Source organism: Anopheles gambiae, chromosome 2 (assembly GCF_943734735.2).
Source record: "Anopheles gambiae chromosome 2, idAnoGambNW_F1_1, whole genome shotgun sequence".
NCBI lineage: Eukaryota > Metazoa > Arthropoda > Insecta > Diptera > Culicidae > Anopheles > Anopheles gambiae.
The window spans coordinates 39,744,521-39,761,083 of record NC_064601.1 but is presented as its reverse complement, the minus strand read 5'-3'; the positions used below and the strand labels follow the sequence as shown (position 1 = coordinate 39,761,083).

Below are 16,563 nucleotides of genomic sequence, written 5' to 3'. Positions count from 1 at the left end.
GCGTACCATACCCGGCGCACTGTACGTCGGTACAGTGGTAAAGGACGGTCATGTACGTTAAATTTAAATTTATCTCTTTTACCGCGTGTCTGGTATTTCATGAGATTTAATAAGTTTAATTCAGCAGAAACAGAATCACAGTAGTGTTTAAGCCCACTCACCTTTTCAACACAATCAATACAACACACAGTGGCCCTTTAAGTGGCCATAATCGTCTTCAGTGTAAATTTCTCTCAATTATCCAACTCTTTACCAACTGTGAATTCGGAGAGCACGAAAAAAAAGCAGAGATTCGCACGGAATTTCTATCGGAACAGCGCTCGTAGTATGTTCTCAGAGTAACGCGGGAATTGTTGATTTTTTCCGTTGGTCGTTCCTTGCACCGCCCGCATTGCCCGCTGGCCTCAGCAAATGAATTAACCACCGAACTTCACAGCACTCTCGGATGGTGAGTAGCGGTTTCTATAAATATGTTTGCCAAATGTTTCCCCCCAACGTAAGGGGCTCTGTTTTCTCGCGGTATGCAAATTGGTAAACACGCTAGCGGGCGTCATCGAAACTGCTGCTGTTTGGCAGAGAGTTGTATTATGAACGGCTTATCCATGCTCATCCGGAACTTACCGTACCCACGTGGTTAACTAACTGTGAAATGTTTGGGCTATGTGAGCATTTTGCTCCTAAAGGTGATGTTAAGTTGTTCATATTCAAGTGTGTGTTTTTTTTTGTCCGCTTTGATAATGAGCATTTACTGAAAAGTAATGGCAAGTGTCTGATACCACGCAGGTTGTACACTTTATTGAATCTTTCTTACGGAAATGAACAATCATATTGGCGGGAATTGGACCCTTTTTGTACAAATCCAACAGGATTGTCCCTGGAGCTTGGCCAAGGATGCCATAGAGTCCATCTCCCATCGTATGACGTTCACTTCCAATAAGAGGAAGAGTCAAGGAAGTGTTCCAGAACTATGAAAACACCTGAAACCCCCTGTATATAGCGGAACCGGGTTTCCGGATGTATTCGGACAGCTTCTTTGATTTAACAACCTGCAAAGTCATATGACGGCCTATATACACTGTCTAGAGTTATTGTAAATGTAATGTAGAAATGTAGAAGATAACTAGCTACACGATAAATATACATTAACCATTCGATCCTTTGAATTTATGTATAAGTGGTACAAATAATTCGCATTTATTTCGACATATTTGAATTTGCAAATATGCACTAATAACATTTAATAAACACACGTAATAAATCTAGTAAAAAAAAGAAAGCTCCGGATGTCCGTTACACTGCTCTTATTAATTACTTTACACCAGCACTGTTCAGCTGCGCCTGCACGTACTCGGCGGCCAAATGTTTCACACGCCGAACACTTTCCCGATCGCCGTGGTTCTCTTCAAAGTTGACGAACTTGGTGTAGAGCGTTTTCATGTTCTTCATCGGCAGCCGCTGCATGATCGCGCGCTCCAGAATTTGCCGTGCGTTTTCCACCAAATTGTCCTTCACCAGCATGTCGACGTACTGGGACCAGATGTCAGTGCGCTTCGGGTAGGAGGTAAGAATTTGCTCAAACAGTAGGTGCGCCTCGTCCCGGTTCTCGTTGCGATTGTGCAGGAAAGCAAACTTCAGGATCAAAGGAATGTCTGTGAGAGAGAGAGAGCGAAGAAGAAAAGGAAACCCCGTTAAAGAGATGCACAAAAACTAATAACAATGACTAACGCCTACGACACTTACGATCCCTGGTTGGCAACGATTTCAATGCCTGGCTGAGGAGCGGCTTCACCTTGCTGCCCTGCCCGATACGGTACCACGCGTCGGCCACCAGGTACCACATGTCGTTCTGCTTGCGAAACTTTTTCAGCAACTGCTCCAGTATCTTTTGCACCTCCTCGTGCTTCTGGCAGTCGATCAGGATGTCCAGCGCGCGCGTGTACACCTTGAACGCGTCATTGTACTGGATCGCTTCCTGCAGCACCTCCTTGAAGCTGTCGATCGTTTCGTAGCGAAGTTCCAAATTCAGCAGCGCAATCCAAACGTTCAACCGTTCGGCGTTCTCGCGGAAGTGGATCGCCTTCAGCGCCTTCCGGCCGACCGCCCGTGCCTTGTCCAGCTCGGCCGACTCCATGTGGAACGCCATGTAGCGGATCCACAGCATGCTGTTGTTCGGCTGGGCCAGCACCAACCGATCGAACTGGTCGGGCGTGTGTGGATCGAGCGATGGATCGGCCAGCTCTTCCTCGATCTTGCGCAGCCGCGCCTCCTCCTGCTTCATCGCCTCGAACCGTTCGGATGCTGTTGCACGCTTTTTCGGTACCGTTTCGGCCTGGTCCTCCGCATCGCTGTCGTCATCGTCACTCGAGTCCGATTGGGCACGTTTGAAAACGGGCGTAGTGTCCCAGAAGTTGGTCGCACCGGGTAGCCCCTTGCCGTGGGCTGTCGTAGACTCCTGGTTTCGACGCTTTACCGCCTTCTTGCCGGTTGTCTGGGTGTCTTCCGTACCATCTAGCTGATGGAAGACGATATCGGAACACCCGTCCAGCTGATCGATAGTAAATCCTTTATCTGTTGTTTTTTTCTTTAGTTTGGACTTTTTCTGCTTTTTCTGCTGCTGCTGTTGATCGTTCTGCTGCTCTTGCTGCCGCTTCTTGCCCTTTTTAGTCGGCATTTGGTTAGATGCCGCTTTCTTCTGCTTGTTTTTCGGTGCATCCACGGTAGATTCTTTTTTCTTCGGTGTTTTTTGTTTTGCTTCGCTGGCGATTATGTGCTTAAATTGCTTCTGTTTTGACATTGCGTGGATCATTTTCTGCTTCATGTCGAACTGTTTTTGAGGTGTTTTACCTTTTGCCAGCTTCCCAACTTTCCCACCAATGGTTTTATCATTTTTATTGTACGCACTGTAGGACGTTGTTTCCAATGCCAAAATCATCGACCCGAGCGATTTCACGAACTGTGCTTCGACAGTGTTTGTGGACAGGGTGTTGCCAACGAAATCGTTGTAATGATGCTTTACCGGTACTATTACCAAGGGACACGGTGGATCGGATTGTACACAGCAAACGTTCAGGTAATGGTTGCTAAACAGTACCCAGCACTGGCGCTGTACGTCCATGTCCGGTTCTTCTTCGTCTTCCTGCTGGAGTACGATGCGCGAGAACAACGGTTCGTCCACGCAGACGTGCACCAGCTTTCGTTCCACGTCGATCCACACGACCCGACCGGGCACCTGTTGCCCGACCTTGTAGGACGAGGCGGGCCGCTCCGGCAGCACCGTAGTGACGATGCCTTTCGTCGGATATTTCGCCCGCTTGCCGACCGCCTGCACCTCCACGGCCATTTTGTTGCACTCGGCAACGGTGCTCTCGATGACACACTCGACCCGATCCCCGATGGAGTAGTGCGCAAAGGTATGGTCCAGCTCTCGGAACCGCTCAATCAAGCGGTTTACATCCTGCAGGTATTCGCCCATGAAGGAACCGATCTCGGTAAAAATGTCTTCGCACACTTCAACCATCTCCGTTTCCACCTTCATAGCCGGTAATAAACCTTTGGTTGGCGTCGGGTTAAGATGCGCCACACGCAGCTTAATGATGCTTCCATCCTCAATCTTGTGCCATTTCGGTGGGATGGACACTGGAAATCGGCCGTGGAAATCGTTTAGCAGCGGAGTAACATAAGGTTTGCCGTTCACCGTGACACAGCTCCCCTTCAATACCATGCCCGCGCGCACGGACTGCAGGGAAATGGGATTTTCCTGGTAGTACTGCGTTAAACGCGCGCTGTACGTCTCCGGGTTGGTCTTGACTGCGGTTAGCGTTTCTCCTCCGCGCAACAAACGCATGTACAGCGAGTTGTGCTCGCCAAACTCGGAGAAACATTCGGCGGGGATCGTTCCCTGCTCGCCGTTCTCTGTCAGCACCTCGGCACCGGTAGCGTGGACGTAGCTAACGGTAACACGCGCCAGCTGAGCGGTGCGTACCGGCTGATCGGACGTTTGTTTCAACGCCAAATCGATTATGTTTGCACCCTCGTCGAAATCGAGCACGGTAAACAGCCTTATCGAGCCCTGGCGCAGCTTTGCTACCTCGGCCTCGTCCTGTCCGGCAACGGTAACGGATGCATTTATTCTACCGGATAGGTTGTTGAAGAACCGTACCCACACATACGATTTCTGTATTTGCGAAACAGCACCGACAAATTTCTGATCCTTGCGGTTTCTATCCAGCTGGCTCCAGTGCATCAGTATGGGTGCTTTTTCATTCAGCAGCATCGGTTGATTGGTAAACATGAGGAAGTCATTGTCCAGCCCACGGCACACTGCACGCATTGGGACGACATCGCGCACTTTAAGCTTACTGTCGCGATTAAAGAATTCGTACTTGACGATTCCAGTGACACGGCCAACCCCCACCAGAGCTCCCGTGCTGAGCAGCTGCAATACGCGGCATTTGTACGTCTTGCCGATTTCGACATCGAACGAATCCTGTATCATCGTTTCCGCGTGGTCAGGGCTGTTGCTGACAATGTAGGTGCTCTCGAGCGGATCAAAGTACACCACACCGACCCTATGGGTGGTACCTACTTGAAAGTTGCTCAGCATCACGCTTTCGTCGACATTACCTCCCGCCGCAGCTTCAGCCGTCTTCCTTATAACACCCATCGGAAGCAGCGCGCGACATTTGTTGCCGAATTCTAGCCACACTCCGCCACCGTCCGTAGATTTCACTCGTGCTTTCTCTACAATGCTACCCACCATATGCGCTTGGCCACAGTCTGCCCGATTGTTGGGATACGGTCGCAGGGAAACAAACACCTCGTTGGTCACCGGCATCACGTACAGCAGCGTGGCGGGCAGTGTTTTAAACATGCTGTACTTCTCCGGATTGCTCGTCACCTTGGTAAGCATGTTCCGGTTAACGTACGCAGTGATCGAATCTTCAAACAACATTCCACGCAGCCCGTACTCGACCGGTTCGCCAACGGTAAACGTGAGCTGGCAGCCGGGCACGATCGTCTCCACGGCAACCTCCTCCACATTCAGCACACGTGGTTCGTCGGGACGGAATGCTTTCAGCACTACGACCGCTCCCGAGCCGGAATGGGTCACCGAGTGGATCGAGCAGAACAGATTGCGACCCTCATCGTCCCGGTTTCCGTTCAGATGTTCCTGCGGCAGAAAGGCGCGCACGTTGTGCACGCCGATGTCCATCGTGTAGCCGTGGTCCTCCTTGACGGTAATTGTGGCCGCCAGCACTAGCCCCTCGACGAGTTGCGCTGGTTTAAAGTCGCTGTGCAGTTTGCTTGGATCTAGCGTGAGGTAAACCTGTCGGCGGTCCTTCACCTTTCGAAGCACCTTCATGTACACCAGATCGCCAACGGTGTACAAATCGCCCAGCGTGGGACAATCGGTCGATCGGTTGTTGTACATGTACTCCAGCCGTTTCGAGTAGGCCTCCGAAATGTTCGTTATCTGCACAATGCCATTTAAACGACCGGGCAGCGAAATCAGCAGCTCAGTCGCACGGATTTGCTTCACGCAGCCCAGCAGGAGCATGCCGGCCCTCACTTTGCCAAACACCAGGTTCGATCCTTTGAAGCACTGCTGAAGCTGCTCTTCCTCCATTTCCTTTTCGCTTTGCATCGCTTGCCATCGCTCCTTGGGTCGAAGCCGCTGCGCTTTTTGCTCAGCCGGTAAGGTTTTGGCTCCAAAATGCTAGTAAGTAGAAGAAAAAAAACTCATTTACTTGGTCAAGTTTGGACCGGCGACTCTGCGGTCCGAGGAGTTTCACACTTACGCTTTTGGGTGTTTTGTGCTTTTTCACTCGATTATGTTTAACGACTGGCCGACTGGGCCCGCGCGGGAGTGCCGGTTCAACGTAAACCATGTTTAGCTTTGTCTTTATCCAATAATTTTCAGATGCACGAACACAGAAAACGCACGTGTTTTGGTGTGATCACAAACAACATAGTTTTCCGAGCAGGTAGCACCGGATTTGACAGCTGTATCCAGTGCTGTCAGTTCTTCGGCAATATAGGTTAATTCGCTCACTTCCGCGACAAGTCGCATGGAAGACAAATATAATTTAAAGGTGCAGTTTCATTTGCTAATAGTTTATTGGATTGGAAAAAACTTATTGTCCACGTTGACTACTGCTGGCGTGTAAATCCGAAGATGGAATATCTGTGGCCTGAAAATAAATTATTTAACTGATCGTATAAAAAAAACTAATTCAATAACCTTTCCTGGATGTTTGAAGGGTAACAGACAGTCCTACCTTTAATATTCATTAACTCGATTCGGTCGTGGACATCCTGGAAATAATGAAATAGCTAAATGGCCATTTAATCCACAGCAAGCAGCATGGGAAAACATTCTTCCGTTATCATTTATTTTCCCAAAAGAGAATCAGTTTCAAATCTTGATCTGAAGAGCTTACGGCTTTTGATTGCTTGAATCTTGGAAACTATAATAGAAGTCTTGAACGTTTATTTTTCCATCAATCTGTTAAAATATTCAATATTTTCTAATCCTATAGTTTCAATTGTACAATTATGTCAAAACATTCTTTGTGATCCTAACCTTGCGTTGAGATATTATATGCGCTGTAGCATAACCTAGCATAATGACCTCGTCTCGTGGTGCAGTCGCCATATGGAATGAATACATCCTTTGTTTGAGGTTTTAAGAAGTTCTTCAAATAGAAAGCTAGTCAAACAGACACATATTCTTACTTGACCAGCGTGCTGAATCGACCCCGACCAGCCCTGAACGAAGCATTAATGCATCGAGTAGCTGGAGTGAAGGGAGAGTTGTTCGTGAATTTACAATTGTTCAACGTCTACTGGGGCAGCAGACATTTTATCTAACAGTTTTTGGTGTTTCTGATCTTGCCACTCTTTGTTGTGCTTGCTCTTGTAATGCTTATATTTGTTAGCACTCGAGTTGAAGGTCACGTCACAGAACTCGCACGAGTAGAGCGGAACATTCGAATGCGTAGCCAAGTGTTCGCGCAGGCCAAGCTTCGACAGCAGCTGCTTGCCACAGTGCTTGCAGTCAAACAACTGTCTTTCCTTGTGTATACGGTTTTTGTGGAATACCAGTGACCGGCGATTAACGCTCACGTGCTCACATTTGTCGCAGGGAAACTGGCCCCTTTCGTCGTGCCTAAGTCGAACGTGCTTCTTTAGATTCTCCTTGCAGTCGAACCATTTCTCGCACTGCTCACACTGCTCCCAGTTAACCAGCTGCGGCTGATGATGGAGCCTGATGTGCCGTTCCATGGCAAAACTGGTGCGAAATAGTTTGCCGCACGTGGCGCAGATCTGATGATTGTCACCGCTGTGCACCTGAGAGATGTGCAACTTCAGCGAGTAATGGTTGGACAACATCTTCTGGCAAAACTGGCACTGTTTCTTCACGTGCATCTGCATGTGCGCTCGCAACAGATGCTCCTTCGAGTAGGCCATATGGCATTGGGTACATTTGAATGGTTTTGCATCTCGCTGGCTGTGACTCTCGCTCATGTGCTGGTTCAGGTAGCGCATTGTTTTGTAAGTACGGTCGCAAATCTCGCACCGCGTTAATCCTTTGTGCGATGCAATGTGGTCTACCAGGTAGGACCGATTAAAGTACTGCTTATCGCAGCACCGCACGTAGCCCTTCATATCGTGCTCCGCACGGTAATGGTTTACCAACGTCCCAAAGTTATTTGCAGGTGCCGAACAGATCTCACACTCCATGGTGTAAAACTCGTCGATGATCTTGTCGTTTTCCTTTCGATTTGCACGCGTCTTTTTCGGTTTATCGGAGACCGATGTCTTAGCCCTCTTGCTACTGGGTTGATCCACCGTTTCCGCCGTTTCCGCCAGTTCCTTTTCCTTCACTTGCAGCGTATCATCGTCGTCCTCACTACTGGCAATGTTGCGTTTTTCGTTAGCATCGTCATCATTCAAACCGATCGGATCCGGATCAGGCTGAACGAACTCAATCTGCAGATCCTGTACTACGCCGGGTTCCTGTATCTTTGGCAGTTCTTCCTTTTCAAACAACTTTGTGTCACTTACGTCTTTCTCGACCAAATATTCCTCTGGCTGAACGACAGTAGTGTTAGCCTCTAAGAGCAAACTCTGCTGGTTGGACCACACATCCTGGATGTAGGTGTGTATATGCGAAACTGTATCTCGGCATCGATCACACACAAGCTCCGGTAGGTTAGATTTATAATCAATCTGCAAAAACAATGTTGCGAGAGAAACAAACATATTATTCACAAACACGCTGGTGTGCTTTGCTGTTCAGCTCCCGTACAGTGTACTCACTTCAAAACGAAAAGCAGCCTTCAACTCTTCCTTAAATTGTTCATTTTTTATCGATATTCCGGTACATTTGGGCAGCGAGTCCAGGCAAAGACGACATATTTCACCCATTTTAGCAAAATGATGCCAAAATTGCTACGATGGTGGTTCTGTGTTTAGTGTTTCTGGCCTGCTGCAAGCGCTTGATGCTTGCCCGTATTTTGACAGTGGCTCATTTGCTGTTGATCCACCAGGACACTTTGGCGGAACATTTCAAAAGATCGGTTGCAAAAAACAGATCTATGCCTTGGAAGGAGTAGACATCAGACAAAAGTGAAGTAAAATTGACAAATAATGTAAGAAAGGTAAGCTTAGCGAGAATGCAAGCAGAGAAACAAGTTAAACGGTAGAACCGAATTTGATTTACAGCAATTTCGCATACCTACAGCAAGCATACGCACCTTTTTGACAACACCAAACTGTCAAACGCTGCCGTACAGTCGCAACAACAACAAAAAGCATGTGCGCAGTGCGGTGATTCCCGTCTTTGGGTCCCTTTCGGTTCGATCTGCTCACGGAAGCGCGTTTTGTGTGCCCTTTCTTGCTGTTTTTCCTCAAATTTCCTTTCCAGCTATCCGCTGGTGCAAGTTTTCGATTTCCAGTGTGCGTGAGAATTGTATTTCCTTCAGCTTCCATATTTCGGTGTGCATTTTTAGTTGTTGTTTCACGTGGTTTCCGTTCCATACACGCGAGTCCGCTGCGAACCAGTTGCGTTTTTGGTGCGTGTGTTTTAGATTCCGCAAGGGGGCAACCATGAGTGATGACGAAGGTACGTCGATTGGTCCTGCAAAAGTGTAAATGGCACCTGATTGGCGATTTTTAATTATACTTTTTCCTACTCCCCCGTCCCTACATTAGACTGTCCCCCGCTTTGCGATGCGATGGATGCGAGAGACGACTCGAACGGAGAGGATGATGAGTGGGAGGTGGCCGAGGAGCAGAACGATCCGGTCAAGTGTTTGTTTTGTGAAACGATCTCTCCAACGATGACGGTGGCCATTCGGCACGCCAAGCAGCAGCACGATTTTGATCTAGCCGGCGTCCGGAGGCGGTTTCATCTGGATGAATATTCCTACATCAAGATGATCAACTATATTCGGCGCGAAAAACCGGCCCCGGAACAGTTCAAAACGGCTACCGGGAGCAGCTTACCGTGGGCCGACGATAAGTACCTTCAGCCGGTAGAGAACGAAACGTGGTTAATGTTCGATCTGGACGAGCTGGACGAAATTATGCTGAACAATGGCAGCGGCGGCAGCGGCGGTGCTGGTGTGGGTGGCAACGGTGGGGTGTCGGGGGAGAAAGAAACCGGCAGTGACCTCGGTGATACGATGACGCTTACCACCGACCAGTACCGAAAATTGCAGGGCATCATTAACGATCTGTCGGCACAGCTGCGGGAGAAGGAGAATCTGCTTCAGCATGCCGCCAGCAGCATCGAAAAGATGAAGGAAAGCTTTCGCAACGTGCTGGCGGATCAGCAGCAGCAGCAACCGAACGGGAAGGAAAATGGGAAAGCCGGTACGGAGGAGGGTGCCGAGGGCGATAAAAAGCTGGAACAGATCAAGCGAAAGCTGGAGCATTGCGTGAGCAGCGTATCGGTCGATGACGATCAGAGCTATTTCAACACGTACTCACACTTTGGCATCCATCATGATATGTTGAGCGTAGGTTGATGTTGTTTAATTTGTCCGTTAAATTGTCGTTTAACGAAGATCCCCCGTTTACAGGACGAGGTGCGCACATCCAGCTACCGCGATGCGATCCTGCGGAATGCCGACATAGTGAAGGATAAAACCGTGCTAGATCTGGGCTGCGGTACGGCCATCCTGTCGATGTTTGCATCGAAGGCGGGAGCGAAGGAGGTCATCTCGGTCGATCAGTCCGACATCATCTACCAGGCGATGGACATTGTGCGGAAGAACAGCATCGAGAACATACGGTTCGTGAAGGGCCGGCTGGAGGACACGGAGCTGCCGGTGGAAAAGGTCGACATTATCGTGTCCGAGTGGATGGGCTACTTCCTGCTGTTCGAGGGCATGATGGACAGCGTGATTTATGCCCGCAAGCAGTACCTGCGGGAGGGTGGCCTCATATTGCCGAACCGCTGCAACATTAGCATCGCCGGGTACGGTGATCTCGAGCGGCACAACGAGTTCATTGGCTTCTGGAAGAACGTGTACGGGTTCGATATGTCGTGCATGAAGAAGGAGGTGCTGCGGGAAGCGACGGTCGAGGTGTGCAAACCGGAGCACATCATTACGAACGCGAACATCATTGCCAACTTCGACCTGATGGAGGTCGATGTCGACTGTCCGAACTTTAGCTACGACTTCGAGCTGAAGGTGAAACGGGACACACAGCTGACCGCCATCATCGGATACTTTGACACGTTCTTCGAGCTGCCGGAGCACATCGAATTTTCCACCTCGCCGTACTCGCGGCCGACCCACTGGAAGCAGACCATTTTCTACCTGGAGGAACCGGTCCCGGTGCGGGAGGGGCAAACGATCGGCGGGAAGTTTGTGTGCCGCCGGGATCCGAAGGATGTGCGCTCACTCTTTATTAACATTGAGCTTTTGAACATGGTTCTGAAGTATACACTTAACTAGCAGGTAGGCATACTGATACTGATCAGCTAAGATGCACAACCGCTCGGGGTACCAGAGCGCGAGCAAGGGGGTGAAGTCACAAACAAGTCAAATAAAAATTGCAATCGCGAAACCACTCCAATCGGCATGCTGCGGGAGTTGCGCAGTGGATGGCGAGGCCGGAAGACAAGAAAGCTTTAAATTTTCGATGATATACATTAGTAGAGCCGTTCTGGCCGTACACATACGTACGGCCTTTCGTACGCATTTGCCAATGGTAGTAGTTGTGAGCAAACGGTCGTGTTATCGTTGCCCTTAACGTTCTATCGATGACAGTGAGGCAGTTTCACGCCGTAGGCACAAAGCGGTTGAAGAAGAAAAGATAAAAAAAAAATACACAGGAACTTATAGATTTCATCCTACATCAAATGGCAACACACGATACACGAAGGTTGTGAAGCGTAAAACAACGGAAACTATGGTATAGCAGGTTACTACTACTAGAGCGACAAATAATTAAATTTGTTTTTTTTTATACGATCCTAACTATATATACCCAGCCAGGGCGTACTAGCCGACAAGCAGCACCCACTTACGACCAACACGGCAGCACAGAGTAAGACTAAACTATCATTTATCTTTACACTCTTACACCGTCAGCTCACGTGAGCTACTGGTACCCTCTATATCCGATTCCAAACTAAAGACAATCCCTAGAAAAGATAAACTGCAACGATCATCTAATGATCTAGCCTGGGGTGTAAGCTAGAACCCCCGGCACTATTCACAGGACAGGACAGTGTGTGAACTGCACAATATCAGCAATCAATGGGCCGCTACGAACAGGAACAGGTTACAGCTTTAATTTTGAACTATTATAAAACTATTTAAAATGTTCTTCAATACAAAAGCCAATTTATATAGATATAGCAAGGTCAGTAAGGTCCACGCAATACGGTTCTGGTTCTGGTGAGCAAGAGCGTTTGGGTGCATTTAAAGCGTAGTGTCGTTTGGGTGGCTCACAGCGTGATGTGAGTCGAATTAGATCGTATATAGAACATTTGGCATGCTTTAAACGGTTGAGGAACATTGATGCAATTTTTAAAAATTAGAAACCCACATTCTTAAGCTACAAAAGAAACAGGTACCCGTGTTACAAGCATTTTTGAAATAATATTATTCCAATAGTGAAACAACATACAAGTTACATACATACCAACACATAATCAATGTACTAAGAAACGATCCGTAGTGGAATATAGCTTTTAACCGAAATCGTGCTAATCATATTGCCCCTTGCTTAACTAGATAGAAGCAAAATGAAACATGCTAAATGGAATATGAATCCTTTTATTAGACGCTAAACTCTGAACGTGTTTTTATAATACACAAACGTTGGCGCCAGTTTGTAGTGTGCAGTTCGGTAGCGTAGAGAGGACTCAACCGTACGTTAAACATCGAATCTTTAAGCTGTTCCATGATCGAGCCGATCATTTGCCAGTAACCATTTGAAGTTTACAATGTTTACATTTGTGCTTGAGAAAAAAATGTTAAAACTGGAAAAAATAAAAAGCCATATAAAATTATAATCAGGTGTTTCATTACCTGCAGTTGTTGCAGTAGAAGGCATTTAATTTTACTGTAACGTAAATGGAGCTTTATTCGGAAATTGAGCACACCATTGTTGAGCTATTAACATCAGAGATTTTTACGAGTCTCATCCAACACTTTTCTTTCGATGATTGTCGAACGGACCATACCTACTATTTTTCATTAATCGTTCTTGTTAAAATCATGTGATTTTGTTACAGGAATAAAATAAATCGTAACGGTTTTGTTCTATAAACAGGGTGCTATAAACGATATTTTTGAATATTTTATAGCGCTCCGGAACCATCCGTTCCTTGTAGCGGGCGAACGGATAGGACGTGAGCGGTTCGGCCTCAACTCGTCCATTTCGTCCGCATACGCTAATCTGTCAATAGCGACCGCTTTGGTAAGAAGAAATTTCCCTTTTTTCACTAGATTTTTCCTATCAATTGTCTTGTACGGGTTTTTATTTGCTGAACTAGTGTGCCTAGCTCCAATTGCAACTAGTCTTGTATTTCGTGCACTCGCAAAATGCCCGGTAAAAGCGTCCCAAAGCCTCTCCCGTTTCCACGTGTTCAGCGTACGATGTTGGGCACCCGAAGCCATTGTACCGAATTGTGACTAATGGTGATTTTGTCCGTCTTGGGTCTTTTCAGTTCTTAAATTTCTTTACGAAGTCCCTATTATCACATCAAGATGGGTAGGGAGGACAAAGCAACCTGGAAGTCCAACTATTTCCTAAAAGTCGTGGTAAGTAATCAACGAATGTAGAGCTTGCTGCTGGAGGTAAAGGGAGTTGGGCTGTGGTGTGCCAGCTGATGGAAAGTAGAATGTACTCCTTATGATGATAATTAAAACAATGAATGATGCGTACATGCTGCTCCTTGCTTGAACAAAGCTGAACCCAGGAGGTATCGGTGTGTGCGCAAATGCTTGCATTGTTTTACGTCTGATTTGTGATATACTCTGCCTTTCCTGACACCTTAGCTACTGCGACCTAACCTCACATATCTGCACGTGCGTAATATTCATAACGCTTTTCGCTTATCTTCGTCCCGCCCCGCAGCAACTGCTCGACGAATACCCGAGATGTTTCATCGTCGGCGCTGACAATGTCGGCTCCCGTCAGATGCAAACCATCCGTATGTCGCTCCGCGGTTCGGCCATCGTGCTGATGGGCAAGAACACCATGATGCGCAAGGCCATCCGCGGGCATCTGGAGAACAACCAGAACCTGGAGAAGCTGCTCAACCACATCAAGGGCAACGTGGGCTTCGTGTTCACCAAGGGCGATCTGGCCGAGATCCGCGACAAGCTGACCGAGAGCAAGGTGCGTGCCCCGGCCCGTGCCGGTGCGATCGCCCCGCTCGAGGTCGTCATCCCGGCCCAGAACACCGGTCTCGGTCCGGAGAAGACCTCCTTCTTCCAGGCCCTGTCGATCCCGACCAAGATTTCCAAGGGTACGATTGAAATCATCAACGACGTGCCCATCCTGAAGCCGGGCGACAAGGTCGGCGCTTCCGAGGCCACGCTGCTCAACATGCTGAACATCTCGCCGTTCTCGTACGGTCTGCAGATCCAGCAGGTGTACGATTCGGGCTCGATCTTCTCGCCGGAAATCCTCGACATCAAGGCGGAAGATCTGCGCGCCAAGTTCCAGGCTGGAGTCGCCAACCTGGCTGCCGTGTCGCTCCAGATCGGATACCCGACGCTGGCTTCGGTGCCGCACAGCATTGCCAACGGTTTCCGCAACCTGCTGGCCATTGCCGCCGTCACCGAGGTTGAGTTCAAGGAGGCCGAAACGGTCAAGGAGTTCATCAAGGATCCGAGCAAGTTCGCCGCTGCCACGGCAACGACTGCTTCCGCTGCCGCCCCAGCTGCCAAGGCTGAGGAGAAGAAGGTGGAGTCCGAGTCCGAGGATGAGGATGAGGATATGGGCTTCGGTCTGTTCGATTAAATGCGACAGCAAGACGACGACCCACGCCGACCGCATGCGCTAGCAGCAGGTTGGTTGTTCCCAGACGGTGTGGTTCCCTGAGCTATATCTACTTTGGCACGGACGTTGTAGCTGCGAGCGTATACTCGTCAAGGCTGGGGACGGCCCAATGGCGACACGCTGGCCATTCTTGTTACGTACCAAAATACGTATTTTTCTGTGAAACCAACTGAAGCAAAGCACATTAAAAGTAACACAAAAGCCGGTGAGTCAGAATCGCAAGAGGAAACAATCCGGAAACAAAAAAACAACAAGCAGTCTTTCTCATTTCAAAGCACGCATGTCCGAATCAAAACATCGAAGTAGTGAAAATGTAACAAGAATAATTTATTAAAACACAGTAGCTACTAGTTTTTAGAGTCCTCGATTATGAAGTCTCCGCTCGTTCGCTTTCCGGATACACTTTTCGCTGCAAAAAACGCTGTCCGCGATGAGAAGATGGTTGGCGTTGAGCACCAAGCAGGAACAGCGCCCATTGATCACTTTCGTGCGCTGGTACACTTTCGCATCGAAACACGGTTGGCCACAGCCGCAAAGAGGTACACGGCGTATAATGTCCACCACGGTGAACGGCAACAGTCCTGGCATTGCGTATGGAAGCTTCCTATGGATCACGATACGTGCGGCGAGTTCGAACAGGGTCGACGGTTGCCGCTGCTGCATCGACGGACTTGGGTGTAGCTCAGCTGTTCCTCCGTCGGGCGAAAGATTATTTTCCGACAGATCTAGCCGCTCCAGTCTTATTCGTTCCAAGGTTTCCGGTACACCATCGATCTGGTTTTTTGCCAACGAAAGCACCCGAAGCCGACCCATAGTCCACAGCGCAAAGGGTAGCTTGCGGATGTGGTTGTTGTTCGCTGTTAGCGCCACCATTGCGCCAGCGTTTATCACATTGATCGGTAAGAACGAGAGCCCGTTGTCGGAAATGTTGAGACTCTGCAGCGACGACTGAATGTTCGGTTCCAGCAGCCAGTCAAAGGTGCAGTCGGCCAATCTATTGCTCGACAGATCCAGCTCGCTCAGTCGTAGCTGGCCAAGTGCGCGGGGCAAGCTGCGTAAACAGTTGTTGGACAGGTTTAAAAATCGAAGCTTCTGTAGCAACAATATCTGTGAGTCGAATCGTGAAAGCTTCACGTCGGTAATCTGCAACGACACGAGCAGGCGGGAAAAGCCTTTCGTTGGGTAGTCCTTTCTGTTCGTTATCACGCACTTGGTCGCCAGGACACTCGGAGAATCGAGAATGGAGGCTTTTTTCTTCCCCACGGTAAGACACGGCAGCCGCAGTGGAGCGGACGGTGAGAAGGGATTCGTGACGGGCTGGGTCCCTTCCGCCGGTTGTCCGCAACCCGTGAGCACCAGCTTTAGCACCTTCAGGAACGCCGTCAGCTGAACTTTATCACTTTTAATCTGCACATCGTGCTCGGGTGTGACGAACGAAATCGTGGCCTTTCCTTCCTCCAGAAAGCGGGTAAATATCTTGCTTATGTTCTTTAGGACGCTGTACTTGGTGCCGGACTTGTTGGCGGTCGTAATGAGCATGATCTTCGTTTCATCTCCCTTCCGCTCGGATCCCTTCCCGATGGCAAGGATAGTTTTCTGGAACGCACGTTTGCCCCCGGCCACGGACCGATTTATGGTGCAAGTCTCACAGATTAGCTTCATGTTGAACAAACGGCACCATACACATTCTTGATAATAGTTTTACATTTATTTTGCTTTTCGTTGCGCTTTTCTCAACACTTCGGCGGATGGGACTGATTTCGCGCCAAGGGAAAACTTGACATTAGCTGCCACCCGATGAGCAAAATGGTACACGTTTGAACGGTTTGTGATGGAAGCACTCTGTCTCTATCTCTCTTTAACTCTCTTACTCTATCTCTCTATATCTCCCTCGCTCTATAATTGATTAATTGTGTTCGAAACACAAATCAAAACAAAGCGACGAAAAGCGATGTGTACGTCAATGAAAATCAAAGAACCAATACGTTCAATTCGTCGCTTTTGAAATGCATACCCAAGTGCCACAAA

At 48.6% G+C, this 16,563-nt stretch overlaps 5 protein-coding genes across 6 annotated transcripts; 2 read left to right on the top strand and 3 right to left on the bottom strand.

Annotated features, from left to right (window-relative positions):
• The first annotated feature begins 23 nt into the window (after positions 1-23).
• Positions 24-14,900, top strand: LOC1274256 (large ribosomal subunit protein uL10). 2 transcript variants are annotated; one of them, XM_061644885.1, is made up of 4 exons: positions 24-448; positions 12,833-12,945; positions 13,196-13,289; positions 13,606-14,900. In XM_061644885.1, exons 3-4 carry the CDS (start codon positions 13,236-13,238, stop codon positions 14,494-14,496), a joined length of 945 nt encoding a protein of 314 aa, XP_061500869.1. In that variant the 5' UTR covers positions 24-448; positions 12,833-12,945; positions 13,196-13,235; the 3' UTR covers positions 14,497-14,900. The 2 variants fall into 2 exon arrangements, with proteins under 2 accessions (XP_061500869.1, XP_313349.1); XM_313349.6 differs by lacking the exon at positions 24-448 and having other exon boundaries at positions 12,816-12,945.
• On the bottom strand, positions 1,158-6,012 carry LOC1274259 (protein RRP5 homolog). The gene is made up of 3 exons (XM_313352.6): positions 5,799-6,012; positions 1,741-5,716; positions 1,158-1,649 (listed from the first exon to the last, which is right to left on the bottom strand). The coding sequence occupies exons 1-3, from the start codon at positions 5,886-5,888 to the stop codon at positions 1,309-1,311; spliced, it is 4,407 nt and encodes a 1,468-aa protein (XP_313352.6). The 5' UTR covers positions 5,889-6,012; the 3' UTR covers positions 1,158-1,308.
• Positions 6,469-8,527, bottom strand: LOC1274258 (transcription factor grauzone). The gene is made up of 2 exons (XM_313351.5): positions 8,323-8,527; positions 6,469-8,232 (listed from the first exon to the last, which is right to left on the bottom strand). Exons 1-2 carry the CDS (start codon positions 8,428-8,430, stop codon positions 6,826-6,828), a joined length of 1,515 nt encoding a protein of 504 aa, XP_313351.3. The 5' UTR covers positions 8,431-8,527; the 3' UTR covers positions 6,469-6,825.
• On the top strand, positions 8,785-11,143 carry LOC1274257 (uncharacterized). Its single transcript, XM_313350.6, has 3 exons — positions 8,785-9,127; positions 9,217-10,025; positions 10,089-11,143. Exons 1-3 carry the CDS (start codon positions 9,112-9,114, stop codon positions 10,968-10,970), a joined length of 1,707 nt encoding a protein of 568 aa, XP_313350.5. The 5' UTR covers positions 8,785-9,111; the 3' UTR covers positions 10,971-11,143.
• On the bottom strand, positions 14,839-16,197 carry LOC1274255 (leucine-rich repeat protein 1). The gene has a single exon (XM_313348.5). The coding sequence runs from the start codon at positions 16,195-16,197 to the stop codon at positions 14,890-14,892; it is 1,308 nt and encodes a 435-aa protein (XP_313348.5). The 3' UTR covers positions 14,839-14,889.
• Between the last annotated feature and the right edge of the window lie 366 nt (positions 16,198-16,563).

What these genes read in the sequence shown, in the direction of transcription:
- LOC1274255 (XM_313348.5), bottom strand. Translation starts at nt 16,197, where the DNA reads ATGAAGCTAATCTGTGAGACTTGCACCATAAATCGGTCCGTGGCCGGG.
- LOC1274256 (XM_061644885.1), top strand. Translation starts at nt 13,236, where the DNA reads ATGGGTAGGGAGGACAAAGCAACCTGGAAGTCCAACTATTTCCTAAAA. An exon ending in ACTATTTCCTAAAAGTCGTG is followed by an intron (nt 13,290 to 13,605) that starts GTAAGTAATCAA and finishes CCCGCCCCGCAG; the next exon opens with CAACTGCTCGACGAATACCC.
- LOC1274258 (XM_313351.5), bottom strand. Translation starts at nt 8,430, where the DNA reads ATGGGTGAAATATGTCGTCTTTGCCTGGACTCGCTGCCCAAATGTACC. An exon ending in AGGCTGCTTTTCGTTTTGAA is followed by an intron (nt 8,233 to 8,322) that starts GTGAGTACACTG and finishes TTGTTTTTGCAG; the next exon opens with ATTGATTATAAATCTAACCT.
- LOC1274257 (XM_313350.6), top strand. An exon ending in TCCATCATGATATGTTGAGC is followed by an intron (nt 10,026 to 10,088) that starts GTAGGTTGATGT and finishes CCCCGTTTACAG; the next exon opens with GACGAGGTGCGCACATCCAG.
- LOC1274259 (XM_313352.6), bottom strand. Translation starts at nt 5,888, where the DNA reads ATGGTTTACGTTGAACCGGCACTCCCGCGCGGGCCCAGTCGGCCAGTC. An exon ending in AGCACAAAACACCCAAAAGC is followed by an intron (nt 5,717 to 5,798) that starts GTAAGTGTGAAA and finishes TCTACTTACTAG; the next exon opens with CATTTTGGAGCCAAAACCTT. An exon ending in ATCGTTGCCAACCAGGGATC is followed by an intron (nt 1,650 to 1,740) that starts GTAAGTGTCGTA and finishes TCTCTCTCACAG; the next exon opens with ACATTCCTTTGATCCTGAAG.